At 43.8% G+C, this 20098-nt stretch overlaps 1 protein-coding gene across 5 annotated transcripts in view; it reads right to left on the reverse strand.

Moving 5' to 3' along the window:
* Positions 1–20098, reverse strand: part of LOC115148857 (cytospin-B) — a 170042-nt gene that overhangs the window by 41377 nt on the left and 108567 nt on the right. For 4 of the 5 annotated variants that reach the window (XM_029691144.1, XM_029691142.1, XM_029691143.1 and 1 more), the window contains 6 exons: positions 13500–13707; positions 9301–9374; positions 8958–9133; positions 3809–4005; positions 1220–1326; positions 163–235 (listed from right to left, as the gene is read on the reverse strand). In XM_029691144.1, the coding sequence (XP_029547004.1) occupies positions 163–235; positions 1220–1326; positions 3809–4005; positions 8958–9133; positions 9301–9374; positions 13500–13707 (835 nt within the window). Of the gene's footprint in view, positions 1–162; positions 236–1219; positions 1327–3808; positions 4006–4556; positions 6682–8957; positions 9134–9300; positions 9375–13499; positions 13708–20098 lie in introns of those variants that run through there. The other variant, XM_029691147.1, reaches the window with a different exon arrangement.

The raw sequence follows: 20098 nt of genomic DNA on the forward strand, positions 1-20098 counted from the left end.
GTGTTTTACAAAGTTGTGTGTGTGTGTGTGTGTGTGTGTGTGTGTGTGTGTGTGTGTGTGTGTGTGTGTGTGTGTGTGTATGTATGTGTATATATATATATATATATATATACAGTATCTGTGATACTTTGATACTTGCTCTATCTACAGAGTGCCACGTACCTGAATGAGAGAAATCTCCATGGTTAATCCTTTTCTCCAGTGTCTTTGAGAGCGGTTTGATAGACGTATGCCTCTACAGAAACAAAAACTAATTTTAATATCATGTCCTATTCATGTCCTACACATGATGATAAACAAAAAGTGACAACCAAACTCCTAACACTTGACATTATTTGTAATGGTTATAATGTATTTAAAAGGCTTTACTAAAGCTTTATACATTTAAGTCGGTAATAAACAGATATATATATATATATATATATAAAAAAAATATATATATATAACTAGGTAAGTCAGTGAAGAACAAATTCTTATTTTACAATGACGGCCTACCCCGGCCAAACCCTAACCCGGACGACACTGGCCCAATTGTGCGCCGCCCTATGAGACTCCCAATCACGGCCGGTTGTGATACCGCCTGGAATCGAACTAGGGTCTGTATTGACACCTCTAGCACTGAGATGCAGTGCCTTAGACCACTGCGCCACTCAGGAGCCCTATAACAGATTGGTTGATATTTTAGTCCAGGGGTCCACAATTTGTGGGTTGGAACATAGTCATGAATAATTTGTTCACTGCAAATTGACAGAAAGAATCACAAACAGATATAGTATTTGACAAAAACAGAATCATTTCAAACCTTGATTACATTGGGATACGATCACATGTTTTTCTATTTCCATTATAATTATTATTATTATTATTATATTATAATTAAAACATATTTTTCTCTATTTAGAGGCGGGAGGTAGCTTAGCAGTTAGAGCGTTGTGCCAATATCTGAAAGGTTGCTGTTTCGAATACCCGAGCCGACTATGTGAAAATCTATTGATGTGCCCTTGAGCAAGGCACTTAACCCTAATTTGCTCCAGGGATGCCGCACTACTATGGCTGACCCTGTAAAACAACACATTTCACTGCACCTATCCGGTGTATGTGACAATTTCCCTAATTAAAATCACTTTGAGCTGATTTCATGGTGATTTTACAGTCTTTTATGTCCCCCCCAACTGGGTAACCCTGTTGTAGTCCATATTGAAGAGGGCCTGTACTGTACCTGGATGGGGGAGACAGCAGCTGCGGGTGCTGTGCGGACAGGGATCCCACTCAAAGGGCTTCTAGGTGAGGAGTGCATCTGTACCGTGTGTCCAGGACCAGGTCCATCTGCAAGGCCCAACACATGAGTGTGCATTAGCCACGGGTAGCTATGTAAGTGGAAATTGAAAGTGATTCATTGTATACCGTATTCCATGGTGATGTTCCATGGAGTCCTATCACTGTATCTGCTTACCCTGTTAAGCAATTAGACCTCTAAGGTTAGGCTGTTTAAGCTATGATGTAAGAGGCAAGGGTTCCTTCTCTATCACTGCTTCTAAACCAGGAAAGTTTCCCCTCAGCAGCCATCACCTCGGCCTGACATCCTGCGTAATTTACAGGCCACATTTTTCATTCATAAACTCAGCAAAAAAAGAAACGGCCCTTTTTCAGGACCCTGCCTTTCAAAGACAATTCGTAAAAATACAACTAACTTCACAGATCTTCATTGTAAAGGGTTTAAACACTGTTTCCCATGCTTGTTCAATGAACCATAAACAATTAATGAACATGCACCTGTGGAACAGTCGTTAGCACGGTAGGCAATTAAGGTCACAGTTATGAAAACTTAGGACACTAAAGAGGCCTTTCTACTGAAAAACATCAAAAGAAAGATGCCCAGAGTCCCTGCTCATCTGCGTGAACGTTCCTTAGGCATGCTGCAAGGAGGCATGAGGACTGCAGATGTGGCCAGGGCAATAAATTGCAATGTCTGTACTGTGAGACGCCTAAGACAGCGCTACAGGGAGACAGGACGGACAGCTGATCGTCCTCACAGTGGCAGACCACGTGTAAAAACACCTGCACAGGATTGATACATCCGAACATCACACCTGCGGGACAGGTACAGGATGCAAACAACAACTGCCCGAGTTACACCAGGAACGCACAATCCTTCCATCAGTGCTCAGACTGTCCGCAATAGGCTGAGAGAGGCTGGACTGAGGGCTTGTAGGCCTGTTGTAAGGCAGGTCCTCACCAGACATCACCGGCAACAACGTCGCCTATGGGCGCAAACCCACCGTCGCTGGACCAGACAGGACTGGCAAAAAGTGCTCTTCACTGACAAGTCACGGTTTTGTCTCACCAGGGGTGATGGTCGGATTCGCATTTATCGTCGAAGGAATGAGCGTTACACCGAGGCCTGTACTCTGGAGCGGGATCAATTTGGAGGGTCCGTCAGGGTCTGGTGTGTCACAGCATCATCGGACTAAGCTTGTTGTTATTGCAGGCAATCTCAATACTGTGCATTACAGGGAAGACATCCTCCTCCCTCATGTGGTACTCTTCCTGCAGGCTCATTCTGACATGACCCTCCAGTATGACAATGCCACCAGCCATACTGCTCGTTCTGTGTGTGATTTCCTGCAAGACAGGAATGTCAGTGTTCTGCCACAGCCAGCGAAGAGCCCGGATCTCAATCCCATTGAGCACGTCTGGGACCTGTTGGATCGGGGGTGAGGGCTAGGTCCATTCTCCCCAGAAATGTCCGGGAACTTGCAGGTGCCTTGGTGGAAGAGTGGGGTAACATCTCACAGCAAGAACTGGCAAATCTGGTGCAGTCCTTGAGGAGGAGATGCACTGCAGTACTTAATGCAGCTGGTGGTCACACCAGGCACTGACTGTAACTTTTGATTTTGACCCCCCCCTTTGTTCAGGGACACATTTTTCCATTTCTGTTAGTCACATGTCTGTGGTTATGTCTCAGTTGTTGAATCTTGTTATGTTCATACAAATATTTACACATGTTAATTTTTCTGAAAATAAACGCAGTTGACAGTGAGAGGATGTTTCTTTTTTTGCTGAGTTTATCTCCTTGATGATACAAGAGACAGCAGATCGCTCCAAAACAAACATCTTTCTCAGGAATGTCTGTGGCCAGTCTATAGAGTAATCACACCTCCTATTCCTTTCCCTTCAAATCAAATAAAATTGTATTGGTCACGTACACAGTTTAGTAGATGTTATAGCAGGTGGAGCTAAATGTTTGTGTTATTAGCACCTAACAGTGCAGTAAAATGTCGAACAAGTACACAAATAATAAAAAACGAAAACAAGAAATCAAGGAATGTCAAAACGAATTCAATGAACAACCCAAATAACACTGTATCAGTAATTCAAATGCAATCTATGCGTATACTGTATACATCTAAAATATATACAAAAAATGATATGTACAGCAGTAGATATATTAGAGTGAGCTACACAATCAATACAGTCACATGGACAGCAGAGCATCCCATAGGTGACCATACATGCCTCTGCTGTATAGACATGATAGATCTATCTCAAGCAGACAGACAGGCTGCCAGCTGTTCTCCTATTGTGCAGACAAGTCAGGTATGATATACTGTAAAGAGGCCTGTGCTTGACTGAACTTGCCTGGCGCATTGGAACCAATGGAATAATCCAACCACCCCACCCCCTACCTGGTACCCCAGGGAGGTGCAGTCAAATACTCAAATAACTTTGAAAGAAAACAAATTATATTTTAACCCAGGTCTGCCGGGCTTGTGTGGAGGAGTGAGAAGGAGGGTTGCTCTGTGCTTACTCTGTACAGCTGTGTCAAAGGACTTGATGAGGGATTTGACGGTGGCTCCGGGCTCCGAGGGGGAGGAGGCAGCGTTGTCGTTGGTGTTGATGGGCAAGGAGGTGGACTGGGTCTGGGTGGTCTGGGTCATGGAGATGCCACACCAGTGAAGACTGCCATCTGCATCTGAGAAACTCTCAGAGTCATCACGCAACGACCTGAGAAAGACAAAGGGGAAGAGATGCTCACACTATACATTATGGCATTACACATAGCAGGTTGAAGTGCTTTTACAGTAAGAGGCTATATATACCTTACCAGGGATTTTTATCAGAACATTATTTTACTAAGTAGGTGTTATCAGAACAATGGTTGAGTATTTATTTACTCAATCAATGTTCTAAAGAAAGGTAATGATTGAAGATGATGTTTGCCCATCACATTGACTGCTCCATGCAATATTTGCTCAATTGATCAGAAGCATATTTTGTACGAGTATGTACAGTACATGTTTCAGATGATGGAAAAGTCAGTAGCTGGTTCTAATTTTAGATGACAACACCCAGAAGTACAAATAAAAAAAGGTACAAAGTTTACTCCATCCTTATCTTATGGACATTGGCCTGAGTGAGTGAGTAAGTGATAGAGTATTGTCACAGACGGATGGATGGGGAAGGGGTGAGAATAGAACTGAAGTAAGGAATCTGGTGAGGAGGAAGCAGAACTCCCAAAGAGAGTGAACTCAAACAAACACACGCAGAAAAAGTCAGGACTAGAGTCATTTCATTTATTGACTTTCCAAAGATGAAATAAAAAAAAGTTTAAACAGATGGACAAACACCTTACAGTGACTATTTCTCTAAATAAACAGCATTGTATATTTGATCTGTTTCAACAAGATTTCCCTAAAAGTTAAATTAAACAGTTGCACATTCACTTGTTGAACTGTTGAGCAGTTTACAGACAGAAAAAAGGTATGATCACAACACAGTTATCACCATATATGTCTTATGATAAGTTGGTATTTTTTGGCAATATCGACAGTACTCAAAGTTAAACATTACTAGCACGTCTACTATGGCTTTTGTATGACTGCATCCACTGAATAGTCCTGTTACTCGGTAATAATAGTCATTCTAACCTGAGGTTTACAGGATGGCAGTTGGTCATTATACATTTCTAATGGGTGTCACAACACCAGCATCACTTCAGTGATCCAACGTTTACCCTGTAGCAGTACTCAGAAACTAGAGGCTTTTTATTTGACCTGATGGGGTTTGTTTTTTAAGGCTGGATCATGTTGTTGTATTGTATTGTTGTATGTTTAATTCTGTAATGTATTGATTGTTGCTGTATTGTATTGTTGTATGTTTAATTCTGTAATGTATTGATTGTTGCTTTTTCAAGGTCTCCCTTGAAAAAGAGACTCTGGGTCTCAATGAGCTTTTCCTGGTTAAATAAAGGTTTAATAAATTATAATGACTTCAAAATGAGTGATAAAGTATTCAAAATATATTTTGTTGATATAGCCTGTTGAAGTTTAGAGTGAAATATAATGGTTAAGAGGTACTGTACAGGACATTTTGACATTGTGAGTTTTAGGCACGGCTGTAAGTCTGAGGCAGTAAGGACTGAATTGGGCAGTGATCAGCAGTTGATTACCGTTATGGCTTAAATGCGGCGGCCTTCCTGTGTGGACATTATTAGTGATGTGATAATTATCAGTGATAATGTAATAATATACTGTCTGTGATTCAGTGTTGTTGTCTGGAGGCAGAACTCAAACTGGTGAGCTGAACTTAAACAGTAGCCAGCTGATTACACACACAACCTAGGACCACTGACCAGTGCAGGTTCGTGATACTTTAATGTTCTTGATATTCTGTTAAATATCGCCATCTAGTGGTCAATTATCACAACATATTATCAGATTCACATTATGAACACGAGAGCACATGACACATTTTTTGTAGCCATGAATAATCTCACACACTTAAAGTAAACTGATTGTTGGTTATTACCATCATTTAAAAAATATATATCATCCAAGCTTTTTTAAGTAATAGATATTCCAAACTGTCAGTTAGAAGAAACGGATCATAATAATAACCATAGATGCAGAACTGACAGGAAACTTGAACAAAATGAGTATTAGAACAGTAATCTACCAAAAGACCAATAAAACCAACTCTGAACAACTAAAATAACTTGAAAAGTTTGTCTGTTTGGCTTTTCAAAGTTGTACTTGGCCCATAATGTAGTAATGAAACCTAACTTACAACATGAATCTGACTCATAGTAACAGCTGGCAGTTTCCAGTGGATAAGCGGACTGTTTTGGTTTCAGTCAACCCTCAGAGAACTGAACAAAAAATGTGTCTCATTCTCATAATATTTAGCAACACATTGAGTAAGTGAATATTCACCACTGAGGCAATTTAAGTGTCCAAAAGGCACAAAAGCAAATCGGAATCAGTAACAGAAACTCCTCCTGTCATATCAGATCATCTCTTGACCGATAGAGAGGAGAGCTTCCCAAAAACAAATACCACTGAAAACATTGCAAACAATAGAGATATAAATGTGTACAGAATTTTTGAAAGATCTCACGGAGAAAGATGCGTTCATTTGGAAGTTTAACAGTAAACTACAGTTTGACTCTGTCAGTCTGTCTGGGGCAAATATTGCATCTGTACTGGTCAATCAACCTTGCTAATAAACCCATCAGAATGACATACCAGATGATGGAAAAGTTTGAATGGTAATACCGATCAAAGCAACTGTGTACAATAATACTGTCAGTCTGTCTTCAGAGAGTCCTGATGTTATGTGGGTGGACTTTTTTACCGCCCCTCTACTGCAGTCTTGGTATCAAAACTTGCTCCAGCCCCGAGTCTGAAAAACAAGACCGAAACACAGAGACAACATGAATTGTAATAAATAGGAAATATACCCTCTTAAAAAGCTATGCACTTGCATTGGACATTTATACTGTATGTAGCACAACCGGAGTGGTGTCTTTTTCTAAAGACACTACAGTTAAGGCTCTGTCTGTTCTTCTCTCTCTCACCATGCGTCTCTTAACTGGCTAATGAAATCAAAATCTGATCTGAGTTCCTTCTACATGTCTGAGATCAGTATACAATGCTATACAGACCAAATGTTGTTTATTTGATCAAGCAGAGATAGCATGAGTACAAATAAATCATTCCATGTCATACTACAAGACAATCCTCCAGAGGAACCAAGAGGCTAGGTAAAGGATTGATTCAACAGAACAGCAGGTGGCGCAAAGTACCATAATAAAACTTTAGTAGCAGGGTTTTTTTTTACAGTGGAAATTAAGCAAAGCAAACCCCAGCCCACCCAAATGAAAGGACATAGACTACTAATAGTTTGTGCAGCTGTCAGTCAGCGAACCAGACAGCCAATCAGTGAGAAGCAGCGGAAGCAGTGCAGGAAGGAAAGTCAGAAGCTATAGATCAGCAGTAGCATTCCCTCTAAAAGCAGCATTCATTGAGCTCGCAGTGCAGTGGACTCACCTGGGCTTTCTATAAGGAGCCATGTCTGAGAGAGGGACATCCTTGAGAGAACAAACGATCTCAGGGAGGAGGGAAGCTTCTGGTCTGGTACGTCGCAGGTACGTACGGGGAAAGTAAAGTACTGCATTCTTCTTTACGTTATAATTTACACGTTTACATGTTTTATGTCAGGCAAGCTATATTAGAAACTAACTGATGAGCTTTGTATGTACAGTATTAAGAATACTGGCCTAATTTGCCTCTCATCATACTGTCACTGCCACTGTCACTGCACAGGAGACACAAGACCAATGGGCTGAGCTTTCATCAACACACTGACCAATCACGTCACTGGCACAACAGGCCATGTTGTACAGCAGGGGTGGGCAATCATTTAATCTTGAGGGCAACATCGGGATAAAACAATTCAAAAGCAATTTTTGGGCCAAAGAAAGGGTCGTCATTTGAAAACGTATAGGTCCATTATAATTTCAACATACTTTCTATATAGTTTAGACGTTCAACAGTTGCCCCAAATTATATTTGTTTTACTCAAACCTACCCCGGGCCAGATTGAATGGGCTCGCGGGACGGATCTGGCCTGCGGGCTATATGTCGCCCACCCGTGGTGTACAGGTAGCCACATGAAACACAACAGAGGATTTATGCTATGGCTCCTAAAGTGTCTGTCTCAATTTATATTTCGATGAGAACTGACTCAAAAAGTTTAGTGCTGCTGTTAATGCTATCTCGACAGCAGCCTTTCTAGGTAGAGCTTAGACCACTATATTAGTGCTACACTATTCAGATAGCACAGCTTGTCTCAGTGAAGTGCTAGGGTCCACTGCTAGCCCAGTGTGTTACAGTTGGTGGTGGTGAATGGTAGACAGACTGGTAGAGCAGTCAGAATATTGCAGCAGGAACCAGACGGACAGACAGAGATACTGCAGGAGGGGACTGCCTGCCAATCCTATTTTAGCAAAGATTGGCAGGCAATCCCAGGATTTGAGGCTTGAAAATCCAAGGGTTTGGTTATTAAGATATTATTATTGGACTCATATCCTTATTGGTAGCTAGCATCATCTTGTTTCAATGCAAACCCCAAAATGTTGAGCATCATAAGGTACCGTGACGACAAATCTGAATTTTTGGGGAAGCCTCTTAAAAGGGAACCGATTAATGGTGTATTGAAATTCAAAATGTTCCTTCCAGCTCTGCTCCCTGTAGCCTCCCATACGGCATCCTATATGATACTGACTACTATATTGAACACTCGCACAATCAATGGGATATGGCAAGCCCAAGAGTAGCAGCAGCTCCAGGACAGAGTAGATAGGGCCCAGTGCTGAGAGGGAGCGAGAGGGGAAAGGCTAGGGAAAGGGATAAGAGGTTGGATGTTGGATAGAGGCGCGAGGGATGAGTATAGGAGGTATACTTTAGGTCTTTTCAAATCTGGCCCCTTAAGGCCAATTACACTTCTGGGTTTCATTCTTCCCTTCTAATCAGGGACGGATTTAGACCTAGGACATGAGATGAGTAAATGCAAATATCAGGTAGAAACAAAAACCAGAAGTGTTTTTCGGCCCTCGAGGACCATAATTGAATTGCCCTGCTGTATGTACTAAACCCTCCCAGCCATACGGTACGTACTTGACTCCCTTCTGCTGCTCCAGGTCTGATGAGAGCTTGGCGCTGCGCCCCTGCTCCTCCTGTAACCTCCTCCTCAGAGAGCGGATCTCCTGCTGGGCCTCTACCTTGATGTCGTTGGCCACCACCACAGCTGTCTGGAGGTCTGCCTGGAACCGCCGCCACTCCTCCGTCTCATCCTGAACACACACACACACACACACACACACACACACACACACACACACACAGTATACCATAAGCATTATGATTGTCTTTACATCATAGCAGTTACAAACCTTGACCATCTTAACCACCAGCAAAGCACCCGAAAGTATAAAACCACTAACAGTCAGATCACTCCTACCTTCATCTGTTTACTCAAGATCTTCAGCTGCCTCTCCACTTCCGACTTCTGCTCCTCCAGCTTCTTGAGTTGGTCTATAAAGAAAGACAAATATGCCATTACTTTGAAAACATCAAGCACAAAATACATCCGTGAGAGGCGCATATCACAACTGGAGGAACTGCAGCCATATCTTAGTCTGATTAATGTGTACAGTACATCTAACACTGCCTCTTATATTACTGGTACTACATGGCTACTACACTGAGTGTACAAAACATTAAGAACACCTGCTCTTTCCATGACAGACTGACCAGGTGGATCCAGGTGAAAGCTCTGATCCCTTATTGATGTCACATGTTAAATCCACTTCAATCAGTGTAGATGAAGGGGAGGAGACAGGATTTTCAAGCCTGGAGACAATTGAGACATGGATTGTGTATGTATACAATTCAGTGGGTGAACGGACAAGACAAAAGATTTGAACGGGTATGGTAGTAGATGCCAGGCAAACCGGTTTGAGTGTGTCAAGAACTGCAACGCTGCTGGGTTTTTCACACTCAACAGTTTCCCGTGTGTATCAAGAATGGTCCACCACCCAATGGACATCCAGCTAACTTGACACAACTGTGGGAAGAATTGAGTCAACATGGGCTAGAATCCCTGTGGAACGCTTTCGACACCTTATAGAGTCCATACCCAGATGAATTGAGGCTGTTCTGAGGGAAAAAGGGGGTGCAACTTAATATTAGGAAGGTGTTCCTAAATGAGAACTTGTTCTCAACTTGCCTACCTGGTTAAATAAAGGTGAAATATCCATTCAAATTGTGTTTCTCATTATTTGCTTATTATGAGCCTGCTATCAGTTAAATCTGCATTGCTATATCCATAACTCATATTTAATCAACATGTCGCTAGTCTCACCATGGATATATGCAATGAGTGTACAACATCTCCACTTCGCTGACCCTCAACACTGGGGCCCCGCAAGGGTGTGTGCTCAGCCCTCTCCTGTACTCCCTGTTCACCCACGACTGCGTGGCCATGCACGCCTCCAACTCAATCATCAAGTTTGCAGACGACACAACAGTGGTGGGCCTGATCACCAACAACGACGAGACGGCCTACAGGGAGGAGGTGAGGGCACTCGGAGTGTGTTGTCAGGAAAACAACCTCTCACTCAACGTCAACAAAACAAAGGAGATGATCGTGGACTTCAGGAAACAGCAGAGGGAGCACCCCCCTATCCACATCGAAGGGACAGTAGTGGAGAAGGTGGAACATTTTAAGTTCCTGGGCGTACACATCACAGACAAACTGAAATGGTCTACCCACACAGACAGTGTGGTGAAGAAGGCGCAACGGCGCCTCTTCAACCTCAGGAGGCTGAAGAAATGTGGCTTGTCACCCAAAACCCTGACAAACTTTTACAGATGGACAATCGAGAGCATCCTGTCGGGCTGTATCACAGCCTGGTACGGCAACTGCACCGCCCACAACCGCAAGGCTCTCCAGAGGGTTATCAGACTGCTAAACAGCAATCACTAACTCAGAGAGGTTGCTGCCTACATTGAGATCCAATCACTGGACACTTTAATAAACGGATCACTAGTCACTTTAAACAATGCCACTTTAAATAATTCCACTTTAATAATGTTTACATATCTTACATTACTCATATCACATGTATATACTGTATTTTATACCATCTACTGCACCTTGCCTATGCCGGTCGGCCATCGCTCATCCATATAATTATATGTACAGTAGAAGTCGGAAGTTTACATACACTTATGTTGGAGTCATTAAAACTAGTTTTTCAATCACTCCACAAATTTCTTGTTACAAACTATAGTTTTGGCAAGTCGGTTAGGACATCTACTTTGTGCATGACACAAGTAATTTTTCCAACAATTGTTAACAGACAGATTATTTAATTTATAATTCACTGTATCACAATTCCAGTGGGTCAGAAGTTTACATACACTAAGTTGACTGTGCCTTTGAACAGCTTGGAAAATTCCAGAAAAGATTCTGATAGGCTAATTGACATAATTTGAGTTAATTGTAGGTGTACCTGTGGATGTATTTCAAGGCCTACCTTCGAACTCAGTGCGTCTTTGCTTGACATCATGGGAAAATCAAAAGAAATCAGCCAAGACCTCCACAAGTCTGGTTCATCCTTGAGAGCAATTTCCAAACGCCTGAAGGTACCACCTTCATCTGTATAAACAATAGTGCAGAAGTATAAATACCATGGGACCACACAGCCGTCATACCGCTCAGAAAGGAGGCGCGTTCTGTCTCCTAGAGATGAACGTACTTTGGTGTGAAAATTGCAAATCAATCCCAGAACAACAGCAAAGGACCTTGTGAAGATGCTGGAGGAAACAGGTACAAAAGTATCTATATCCACAGTAAAACGAGTCCTATATCGACATAACCTGAAAGGCCACTCAGCAAGGAAGAAGCCACTGCTCCAAAACCGCCATAAAAAAGCCAGACTACGGTTTGCAACTGCACATGGGGACAAAGATTGTACTTTTTGGAGAAATGTCCTCTGGTCTGATGAAACAAAAATAGAACTGTTTGGCCATAATGACCATTGTTATGTTTGGAGGAAAAAGGGGGATGCTTGCAAGACGAAGAACACCATCCCAACCATGAAGCACGGTGCTTTGTTGTGGGGGTGCTTGCTGCAGGAGGGACTGGTGCACTTCACAAAATAGATGGCATCATGAGGCAGGAAAATTATGTGGATATATTGAAGCAACATCTCAAGACATCAGTCAGGAAGTTAAAGCTTGGTCGCAAATGGGTCTTCCAAATGGACAATGACCCCAAGCATACTTCCAAAGTTGTGGCAAAATGGCTTAAGGACAACAAAGTCAAGGTATTGGAGTGGCCATCACAAAGCCCTGACCTCGATGCTATAGAAAATGTGTGGGCAGAACTGAAAAAGCTTGTGCGAGCAAGGAGGCCTACAAACCTGACTCAGTTATACCAGCTTTGTCAGGAGGAATGGGCCAAGATTCACCCAACTTATTGTGGGAAGCTTGTGGAAGGCTACCAAAAATGTTTGACCCAAGTTAAACAATTTAAAGGCAATGCTACCATATACTAATTGAGTGTATGTAAACTTCTGACCGACTGGGAATGTGATGAAAGAAATAAATCATTTTCTCTACTATTATTCTGACATTTCACATTCTTAAAATAAAGTGGTGATCCTAACTGACCCAAGACAGGGAATTATTACTCGGATTAAATGTCAGGAATTGTATTTAAACTGTATTTAAATGTACTTGGCTAAGGTGTACGTAAACTTCTGACTTCAAATGTACATATTCTCATTCACCCCTTTAGATTTGTGTATATTATGTAGTTGTTGGGGAATTGTTAGATAACTTGTTAGATATTACTGCACTGACGGAACTAGAAGCAAAAGCATTTCGCTACACTCGCATTAACATCTTCTAACCATGTGTATGTGACCAATAAAATTTGATTTGATTTAACCAAATAAAATAACTCAAACAATGCATACTGACCACTACACATATTTAGTTCTAACATTGTTTTTTTTACTAAACTGCACAAACAGGTCTGTAGGACAGAGACAGATGTGCTCGTAATAAAACCGGGATAGAACTGCCTGGGTCTGTCTGTCTGTCTGTCTGCTGTGCTGAGGATCCTGTAGGGAGACAATCTGCATGTTATCTCAGCATTAAGGGCTCAGTGGGAGAGAGCCTCTAATAGACCTAACCAGCTAGCCAGAAGCCAGCCAGCCAACCAGCCTGTAAGGTCACAGTGAATCAGTGGAAAGCCCTGCCAGGCCAATACTCAAGATATCTGTATCTGTCAATGTAGTAGAGCTCAGCAGTAGATCTGGTGCTTTAGACAACAGCTCCAATTTGTCAGCCACAGCTGAGAGACCTTCCTGCTCCCCTCAAACAGAGCCACACTGGTGATGTAATCTGAATAAGCCCATTCCTGGACAAAACAATTATTTTGAGCACATGCTATTTAGTCCAGGTTTTGGCTTAATCTGGGTCCAGGAAACCGGCCCTATGTGTTTAGGAGTGCTGTGCTTCTGTAACAAGTAAAAACCCCTGAGGTTAGGTTGAGGACAGTTGATGACAGTTGTACTCTCCAGGTCCAGGATGGAGGTGGTAGAGTAGTAGTAGACTGGTGATATATACACTAACTAGGGAACGTACTCTCTAGGTCCAGGATGGTCTGGTTGGTGTGGAGGTGGACGGCTCTCTGCTGCTCCACCTGGTCCTCCAGCTCAAAGATGGTCTCCTTCAGGTCCTTGATTTGGCCGTCGGCCTGCTGCCCCCCCTTCTCCAGGGCACTGACCTGGCCACTCAGCGTTTCCTCAAGCCTTACGGCTCGCTCTGCCACCTGCTTGCACTCAGCCTCAGCCTGGGACATAGTAAGAGATGATCTGATTGGTTAGTCACATGGCGAGACATAGTAAGAGATGACCTGATTGGTTATCACACATAGAGCCATTTAAGAGATGACCTGATTGGTTAGTCCAAACATTCATCAACAGGCCTCTTTCTACAGGTGTCCTGTTGGCTGCCACCATACGATGGCCCTGTGTCTGTAGTGACAGTGTACCCACTTTTTAATGTCCGTTCATGTACCTGTTACCTCAATATTAAAGATGAAAGGAGAATACAAAAAAGCAGGTGTGAATGCAGAGGTTCGACAGAATAAGGCCTATTGTACTTCATTTATCATTCCATGTCCTCAGAAGTTTTGTGATTTTATTAGACAGTTAATTCATAAATCTTCACCTAATCACTAGATAATTAAGGGTTACTTAACTATTAACACATCTAAACCACCAGACATCCTCAAGTCTGGGCATGTGTGCTTATCACTTAGCATAACTGACAGTGACACATCCCTTATTGTAACCACAGCCTTAGATCTGTATGACGCTCTGACTGTAACTGCTAATACTCTATTGTAGTCTGACGTAATAAAAGATAAAAAGCTGTTAAAAGCTGTTGGACGTCAGCCCTGCCAGTGTCCACAGAGACTCATTGGCACAAGAGTTTAGTAGGAACTCCTCTAAAGCCAATCTGATAGCATAGCCTACACTACAGTGTAACTGGCTGCTGGGAAAAAAGGTGATGATGAATCATTGATTTTACAGTTTAGTGTCTCGAGGCCTTGTCTCCTGCTGCAGGTAATACACTTCCGGATACACTATTGACAGTAACCTCAATCGCCCATGCATTCCCTACTACAGATGTAGCATCTTCAATTGATCATCCTGTTGCAGGAGAACTTGCAATGCAGGAAATGTTTAACTTCTAGTGTATTTGAGGCTTAAAAAGGCATATGAAGTTTGTAATTTCCACTTTTCAATTTCAGACTTTAAAAAATGTATCAACCCCTAGAAAAATGGCAGTTGATTATAATCCACATAATAATTCACATTTCCTGATGCTGTAGGATTATTCCTACTGTAGCAAACTGGCTCAAATTATCTAAAATGGCATTGCAATGGAAAGCAGCCGTTTTACGGGCTCTTGACCAACCCTACCATTTAGTGTGTTTTTTTGTACATAATGTTTCCGCCATCGTTTCCAATGACCGAAAAGAGCTTCTTGACATGAGAACAGTGATCACTAACCTCAATTTGGATGAAGATTTCTACTTCAATGAGTCAGAGGCGGAGGACATAATGCTCACTCTGGACCAGGCCCTAGTCCCCGAGACTCGAAAAAGAAAAAGGCGGTGCAAGAGAGGCCGACGTGAGGGTACCCTGATGAAACTACGTCGGCGAGTACATCAACCGCCTCTACCCTTAATTCAATTGGCGACCATACAAACACTGGAGAACCAACTGGACGAGCTCTGTTCGAGACTATCCTACTGTATCAACGGGACCTGAATAACTGTAATATACTTTGTTTCTCGGAGTCGCGGCTGAACAAGGACTTGGCTAATATACAGTTCCTTCAGAAAGAACTCACAACCCTTGACTTATTTCTAATTTTGTTGCGTTACAAAGTGGGATTAAAATGGATTTAAATGTCATTTTTTGTCAACGATCTATACAAAATACAATATTTTTTAATTCATGGAAAATAAAACACTAATATATCTTCATTAGATAAGTGTTACAACACCCTGAGTCAATACATGATAGAATCAGCTTTGGTAGCGATTACAGCTGTGAATCTTTCTGGGTAAGTCTCTAAGGGCTTTGCACACCTGGATTGTACATACAATATTCGCACATTATCCTTAAAAAGATTCTTCAAGCTCTGTTAAGTTGGTTGTTGATCATTGGTAGACAGCCATTTTCAAGTCTTTCCATACATTTTCAAGCTGATTTAAGTCAAAACTGTAACTTGGCTACTTGGCTACTGTATATTTGGCCTTGTGTTTTAGGCAATTGTCCTGCTGAAAGGTGAATTTGTCTCCCAGTGTCTGTTGAGAGGAGGTCAAAGACCTGGCAGTGTGGTGCCAGGACAACAACCTTTCCCTCAACGTCAGCAAGACAAAGGAGCTGATCGTGGACTACAGGAAACGGAGGGGGCTGTACGCCCCCATTCACATCGAAGAGGCTGTACTGGAGCGGATGTCCACTGTTCCTTGGTGTCCACATCACTAAGGATCTATCATGGTCCACACACCAACACAGTTGTGAAGAGGGCAAGACAACACCTCTTCCCCCTCAGATTTAAAAGATTTGGCATGGGTCCTCAGATCCTCAGAAAGTTCTACAGCTGCACCATTGAGAGCATCTTGACGCGCTGCATCACCGCGTTGGTATGGCAACTGCTTGGCATCCAATCACAAGGCACTACAGAGTGTAGTGCGTACAGCTCAGTACATCACTGGGGCCGAGCTTCCTGCCATTCAGGACCTCTATACCAGGCGGTGTCAGAGGAAGGCCCTAAAAATTGTCAAAGACACCAGCCACCCAAATCATAGACTGTTTTCTCTACTACCGCACGGCAAGCAGTACCAACACAAGTCTGGAACCAACAGGACCCTGAACAGCTTCTACCCCCAAGCCATAAGACTGCTAAATAGTTAGTTAAATAGTTATCCAAATAGCTACCCAGACTATCTGCATTGACCTTTTTTGCACTAACTTTTTTGACTCTTCACACGCTGCTACTACTGTTTATTACCTGTCACTTATTCTTAGTTACAGTGCATTCGGAAAGTATTTCGACCCCTTGACTTTTTGGTACGTTACAGCCTTATTTAATTTTTTTTTTTTTAAATGTTATCCTCCACAATCTACACACAATACCTCATAATGACAAAGCGAAAACAGGTTTTAAGAAATGTTTGCTAATTTATAAAAATGTTTACCTCTCTTGGGTAGGGGGCAGTATTTTGACGTCCGGATGAAAAGCGTGCCCAGAGTAAACAGCCTGCTACTCAGGCCCAAAAGCTAGAATATGCATATAATTAGTAGATTTGTATAGAAAACTGTTTGAATGATGTCTGTGAGTATAACAGAACTCATATGGCAGGCAAAAACCTGAGAAAAATCCAACCAGGAAGTGTGGAAATCTGAGGTTTTTAGTTTTTCAATTGATTGCCTATCCAATATATGGGGTCATATTGCACTTCCTAATACTTCCACTAGATGTCAACAGTCTTTAGAACGTTGTTTCAGGCTTCTACTGTGAATGGGAAGAGAATAAGAGCTGATTGAGTCAGGCTGTCACGTCCTGGCCAGTATAAGGGTTAATTAGTATTGTAGTTTGGTCAGGACGTGGCAGAGGGTATTTGTTTTATGTGGTTCAGGGTGGTGTGTTTGTTTAAAGGGTGTTTGATTTAGTATTTCCGGGATTTTGGTTTATGGTCTAGGTTTATGTATGTCTATGTGGAGTCTAGTGAGTGTATGTCTATGGGTGATTAATTGGGGTTGGGACTCTCAATTGAAGGCAGGTGTTTTTTCTTTGCCTTTGATTGAGAGTCCCATATATTGGGGTGTGTTTGTGTTTGTGATTTGTGGGTGATTGTTCTGTGTTGAGCCTTATGCTTTGCCAGACTGTTTGTTGTTGTTCGTTCGTTAGTTCTCGTGTTTTGTTATTTTTGTATTCATTTTGAAAATAAATAATCATCAAGATGAGCATACACATACCTGCTGCGTTTTGGTCCTCCATCACCGACGACAACTGTGACAGAATCACCCACCAACTATGGACCAAGCAGCAGAGGAAGGAGCAGAGGGACTTCGAGTTGGACTGGCGGGAGAAGTGGACCTGGGAGGAAGTTCTGGACGGGGCCGGACCTTGGCACCAGGCTGGGGATTATCGCCGCCCGTAGTGGGAAATTGAGGCAGCCAAGGCAGAGAGGCGGAGGTACAAGGCCATGGACGCGCTGAGTGAGAAGCACGAGAGGCACCCCCAATAATATTTTTTGGGGGGGCACACGGGTAGTTTGGCTAGGCGTAGGAAGAGCCGGAAGCCAGCTACCCGTGGTTATATGGAGGAGCGTATGGGGTGGAGAGCGCTATGTTTCGCTGAGGAGAACACTATCTCACCCATACGCACGCACAGTCCGGTGCGAGTTATTCCAGCCCCTCGCAGGTGCCGTGCTAGAGCAGGCATCCAGCCTGGTAGGAGGATGCCTGCGCAGCGCATCTGGTCGCCGGTACGCCTCCGAGGACCAGGCTACCCAACTCCCGCTCTACGCACGGCTACCATCAGGCCCCTGCACAGCCCAGTCTGCCCTGTACGAGCACCCCGCTCGTACAGGGCTACTAGTTCCATCCAGCCAAGGCGGGTTGTGCAGGAGGTAAGATCTAGACCGACTGTGCGCCTCCATAGCCCTGGGTTTCTAGCTCCTGTCTCTCGTGCGGACCCGGAAGTGCGTCAACCCAGTCCGACTCGTCCTGTTCCCGCTCCCCGCACTAGCCTTCAAGTGCGTAAACCCAGCCTCGCCAGTCAACAGTCGTCGGAGCTGCCCGCCAGTCAACAGTCGTCGGAGCTGCCCGCCAGTCAACAGTCGTCGGAGCTGCCCCAGTCAACAGTCGTCGGAGCTGCCCGCCAGTCAACAGTCGTCGGAGCTGCCCGCCAGTCAACAGTCGCCGGAGTGGCCAGACTGCGCTGAACTGCCGGAGTGGCCAGACTGCGCTGAACTGCCGGAGTGGCCAGACTGCGCTGAACTGCCGGAGTGGCCAGACTGCCCTGAACTGCCGGAGTGGCCAGACTGCCCTGAACTGCCGGAGTGGCCAGACTGCCCTGAACTGCCGGAGTGGCCAGACTGCCCTGAACTGCCGGAGCGGCCAGACTGCCCTGAACTGCCGGAGCGGCCAGACTGCCCTGAACTGCCGGAGCGGCCAGACTGCCCAGACTGTCCCGAGCTGCCAGACTGCCCAGACTGTCCCGAGCTGCCAGACTGCCCAGACTGTCCCGAGCTGCCAGACTGCCCAGACTGTCCCGAGCTGCCAGACTGCCCAGACTGTCCCGAGCTGCCAGACTGCCCAGACTGTCCCGAGCTGCCAGACTGCCCAGACTGTCCCGAGCTGCCAGACTGTCCCGAGCTGCCAGACTGGCCAGACTGCCCCGAGCTGCCAGACTGGCCAGACTGCCCCGAACTGCCAGAGTGGCCCGACTGCCCCGAACGGCCAGAACCGGAGCCACCTCCTAATATAGGTGGGTTGGGGAGGGGGGGTGTAGCACAGTGCCGTCGTTGACGGCAGCCACCCTCCCTCCCTTTAGTAGAGGGGAATTTTTGTTTTGTTGTTTGGGGTTGTTGTTTTGGTTTTGTTTTTTGTTTTAAAGGTGCTTCCGGGGTTAGCACCTTTAAGGGGGGGGGGGGGTACTGTCACGTCCTGGCCAGTATAAGGGTTAATTAGTATTGTAGTTTGGTCAGGACGTGACAGAGGGTATTTGTTTTATGTGGTTCAGGGTGGTGTGTTTGTTTAAAGGGTGTTTGATTTAGTATTTCCGGGATTTTGGTTTATGGTCTAGGTTTATGTATGTCTATGTGGAGTCTAGTGAGTGTATGTCTATGGGTGATTAATTGGGGTTGGGACTCTCAATTGAAGGCAGGTGTTTTCTCTTTGCCTTTGATTGAGAGTCCCATATATTGGGGTGTGTTTGTGTTTGTGATTCGTGGGTGATTGTTCTGTGTTGAGCCTTATGCTTTGCCAGACTGTTTGTTGTTGTTCGTTCGTTAGTTCTCGTGTTTTGTTATTTTTGTATTCATTTTGAAAATAAATAATCATCAAGATGAGCATACACATACCTGCTGCGTTTTGGTCCTCCATCACCGACGACAACTGTGACACAGGCGTCTGCCAGTCGGCCATTATTTTAGTTACGCACGCAGGTATGAGCACGCTCTCAGTTCTCTTTTTTTTATGAAGATTGGAATATTGGAATATTTTTGAAGATTTATGATAAAAACACCCTAAAGATTGATTCTACACATCGTTTGGCATGTTTCTACAAACTGTAATATAACTTTTTTGACTTTTCGTCTGGACTTTAGTGCGCGCGCCTTCTGCATTTGGAATAGTGAACCTAACGCGTGAACAAAATGGAGGTATTTGGACATAAAGATGAACTTTATCGAACAAAACACATATTTATTGGAACTGGGATTCTGTGAGTGCATTCCGATGAAGATCATCAAAGGTAAGTGAATATTTATAATGCTATTTCTGACTTCTGTTGACTCCACAACATGGCGGGTATCTGTATGGCTTGTTTTGGTTTCTGAGTGCTGTACTCAGATTATTGCAAAGTGTGCTTTCGCCGAAATGCTTTTTTCAAATCTGACACAGCGGTTGCATTAAGGAGAAGTTTATCTATAA

The sequence above is a fragment of the Salmo trutta genome, chromosome 15, assembly GCF_901001165.1.
Source record: "Salmo trutta chromosome 15, fSalTru1.1, whole genome shotgun sequence".
Taxonomy (NCBI): Eukaryota; Metazoa; Chordata; class Actinopteri; order Salmoniformes; family Salmonidae; genus Salmo; species Salmo trutta.